Consider the following 3,474-nt stretch of genomic DNA (forward strand, 5'->3'; position numbering starts at 1 on the left):
AAGAAAGAAAGAAAGAAGAAAGAAAGAGGAAAAAGAAAAAAGAAACGGGGAGCTTAAAGGAATTATGGAACACCACCAAGTAACGAGCAAACAGTGATCTGCATCCCTAGCTAATTTTATGGTTTCCTTCTTTAAGCATGACATGCTCATTAATTAAGTTGTTGTTGGTCACCTGCCTTTATCTTCCTTAAGACCACCAGACATCAAGTAGTCTGATATCTTCCCAATGACATTGGTCTGCATTTGCTTATGCCAAAAGTAAGTACCTTCTTACACTCAGTAGAAACCATTTGTTTCCCATGGGTACTTCTTCTACCTTTTTACCTGAGCTGAGAAATCTGTGTGTGTTCCAGCTGTGGATCAGATTCAGTGAGGAATCTCCCTCTGGGGTCTCATGCCTAACATTAGTGGAGACATCTGTGCTATAGAGCTATTTGCTACAGCATCTTCAGGAGGCCACAAGGCCTCAGTTCTTCTGGGATTTAGAAGACCAAATCATTTCTAATAGAAGACTAAAGTAATTTCTGTTCATCAGACAAGAGGAACACCTCCTCACTGTTTCTGCAATATGAACATGAAACCTTGACTCTGAGGCCATTTCTGCTCACAAAAACAGATGGCAGTTGAGAAGAACAGCAGTAGTATCATTGGCCTACAGGAGTGACTACTGATCATGAACGACCAACTTGAAATGTTTAAGAAACACCAAGCAGATTATAAAGCACAGTTTTACATATGTTCGTGGATGACTGACACGTAGGCCAGCAAACTAAAGGTGAGGGAAGAACATACCCTGGACAAGGGTAGCAATAGGATGAATAAAAGAAAAAAGAAACAGAGAAAGAAATATGCTTGTTTCTGAAGCACTCAGTGTTTGCCATCACCTTCGGACACTGGCCTGCACTTTCTCCAGGCTTCCAACCCACACTCACCCTTGGAACTCAACAGTGAGCTTTTGGCCATCAAACTTGGGTTACTTCTGTGTCCTTGATCCCAATTATTCTACAGTTTCCAACACCTTGGCCCAGATAGCTACTGCATTCTCCAGCTCTTCAGCATGCTGTATTCTTCTGCCTCTGATTCCTCAATGATCATTTTGGTCTCTCCAGCTTCTGATCCTATGAGCCTATCCTAATAAATTATCTTGCATAATTATATGTACATATATGTTTCTAGAACTGTACATGCAGTTGCCAACAAGAACTCTGCACTTTCATGTCTCCCAGGTACCTTAGAAAGGACATTTAGTATTTTCCGTTCCATCCCAGCACCTTTGTAGGTAAAATGTTGGTGGATGAACATCATTTTTTTGTAGTTTTTCCTGTAAATTAAATTACATACCCAAGCTTCTATGTCTCTTCCCTTGAAAGGTGAACGTTTAAATAGAGTAGAAATTGTGTTAGCCTTTTATACCTGTATTTCTTGACAAAAAATTTATAATCTATTTTGATACTTTCTTTAGACACATGATGTGACTGGAATGAATGTATAACTAAACAAATATTACAACCAATTTGGTTTTAAAAAAAGAATACATGGACTTGTGTTTTATTGTTAGGAAAGAAAATGAAGTTTTCTTGTAAAGAATTTTTAACTAAAAATATAACATAATTAAATAAAAAGGTAAATACAGTTTATAACATTATTGCAGCATAAAATGAATATCTTATGATTTATATAAATATTATAAATATCACAAAATGCAGCAATGGATAAATATAAATAAATGAGCAACAATAAAGTCATCATAACTTAAATAATTATGCTCCTAGGCAAAAATATCTTTAACATATACTTGCCTGACATTACTGGTAAGGTGTTCCTTTAAGTAATTTGAAAATTCTGCACCTAACAGTAATTAAAAACCTCTTGACATATCCAAAGACATGAACACAATGTGATATGTCAGATTAATCAATAAGAATCACCTCAGGTTGACAGCCGGTCTTCATCTTCCTTTCTTTAAAAAAAAAAAAAAAATTATGTATTTGGTACAGGCTCTCACTGTGCAGCTCAGACTGGTAGTGATCCTCCTATTCCAGCCTCCAAGACTGGGATTATAGGCATGTGCCACCATGCCTGGTCTTGGTGGCTGGCTTGGCACGCCCGGGGCATGGCTGGCATGGCATGCGGTACCAGGTATTGAACCTGGGGCCTTGTACTTGCCTACAAAGGCACTTAGCCCACTGCGCTCTCTCCACAGACCCATCTTTCCTTCTTATCCTCTCTTGCAACTTTGCTGAGGAAGAGAAAGCTCTCATGATTTCTACCCTGACAATTTCCCAAGCACAGTCACTGTATTTCTTCTCTTCCAAGTAGAGGCGGATGCCCAGGAAATACCTCCGCAAGGCCAAGATAGTGTTCTCGATTTCCAGGACAGATTTTTCTTCTCCCTTTACAAGCACCATGCAGGTCTTCGTGACTTCCAGCTGCTGATGGAGCACAATGCGAAGCTTGTCCAAGACAGTTGTATTCCAAGCAGCAGAAGCGAGCTCTGTGTTGAAGAGAATGAGAATTTGCTGTAAAGTCCCCTTCAGGACAGACACGCTCTGGGCCTTCTGTAACTTGTCGCTAGTCATCATCTTCTGGGGAAATAGAAAGTTTCTTCTGTCCTTCAGACACAAAAATGGGGGCATTTTTCTCATCTGTCCCAGGAGCACAAAAGTCTTCCTGCTAAGTGAAACAGAATTCCGGGGCAAGTGACAGCCCAGACAGCCAGCAAGTCCAGAGCAGCACAGCATCAGGGTGGTCAGCAGAGAAAGCAGGAGGGCCATGGGCTGGGGCGGTTGCTGCTGGCTTGGCCGAGCAGTGTCTGCACGAACCTTGGACTTTTGGCTCTCTGGACTCGCTAATATTATGTATGCCTTTTAAATGGGGAATACACTCTTCATTTTCTAAGTGCTTTTTTGCACCCTTACTTAGATTTCTGATTTTCATTTTTTTTTCCCCCACAGAGGCTAAGTTAGTAATTTTGCAATAAAAGCAGACTTTTCCCCTTTTCCCCCGCAAGCTTCATTTATGTGAATGCAAATGGGTTGGTAAGTTTTCAGTTCCACTGAAAATATTTGTAGCTTAAAGCTAGAAATGCATATATATTGATACACACATATACAATTTTTTCATATACAAATATTATTCTTTTTTGCTTTAGGAATGTAAGTGTTGCCCTGATCCTAGCCTGCATTTTTCCTCAGTTACATCACATTGAAAATCAGTCTCCCTTCACTCTATGAGTTTCTGTGTTTGCTGAGGGATTTACTAAAACATTTAAGACAGATAAAGCCTTACAATGGAGAAGGCAGGGTAGTTCTGTTCTCGTCACAAAAGACCCTGATGATTACTCCTTCAAGAGCACATTCAAAACAATGAAGATGAGAGAATAGAGAAAAGATAGGAAAAAAGGCAGCGGGAAACACGCAAGTATATATCTATATACAGGATGACTGAGGTGATTGTACTAAGAATTTCTATCAG

At 39.7% G+C, this 3,474-nt stretch overlaps 1 protein-coding gene across 1 annotated transcript in view; it reads right to left on the bottom strand.

Annotated features, from left to right (window-relative positions):
- The window catches only part of LOC101579983 (interferon omega-1-like), an 18,456-nt gene extending 15,682 nt beyond the window's left edge, over positions 1-2,774 (bottom strand). Inside the window, exon 1 of the mRNA XM_004638576.1 lies at positions 2,171-2,774. Within this exon, the coding sequence (XP_004638633.1) occupies positions 2,171-2,774 (604 nt within the window). The remainder of the gene's footprint in view (positions 1-2,170) is intronic.
- Between the last annotated feature and the right edge of the window lie 700 nt (positions 2,775-3,474).

Source organism: Octodon degus, unplaced genomic scaffold (assembly GCF_000260255.1).
Source record: "Octodon degus isolate 3935 unplaced genomic scaffold, OctDeg1.0 scaffold00099, whole genome shotgun sequence".
In the NCBI taxonomy this organism is placed as follows: domain Eukaryota; kingdom Metazoa; phylum Chordata; class Mammalia; order Rodentia; family Octodontidae; genus Octodon; species Octodon degus.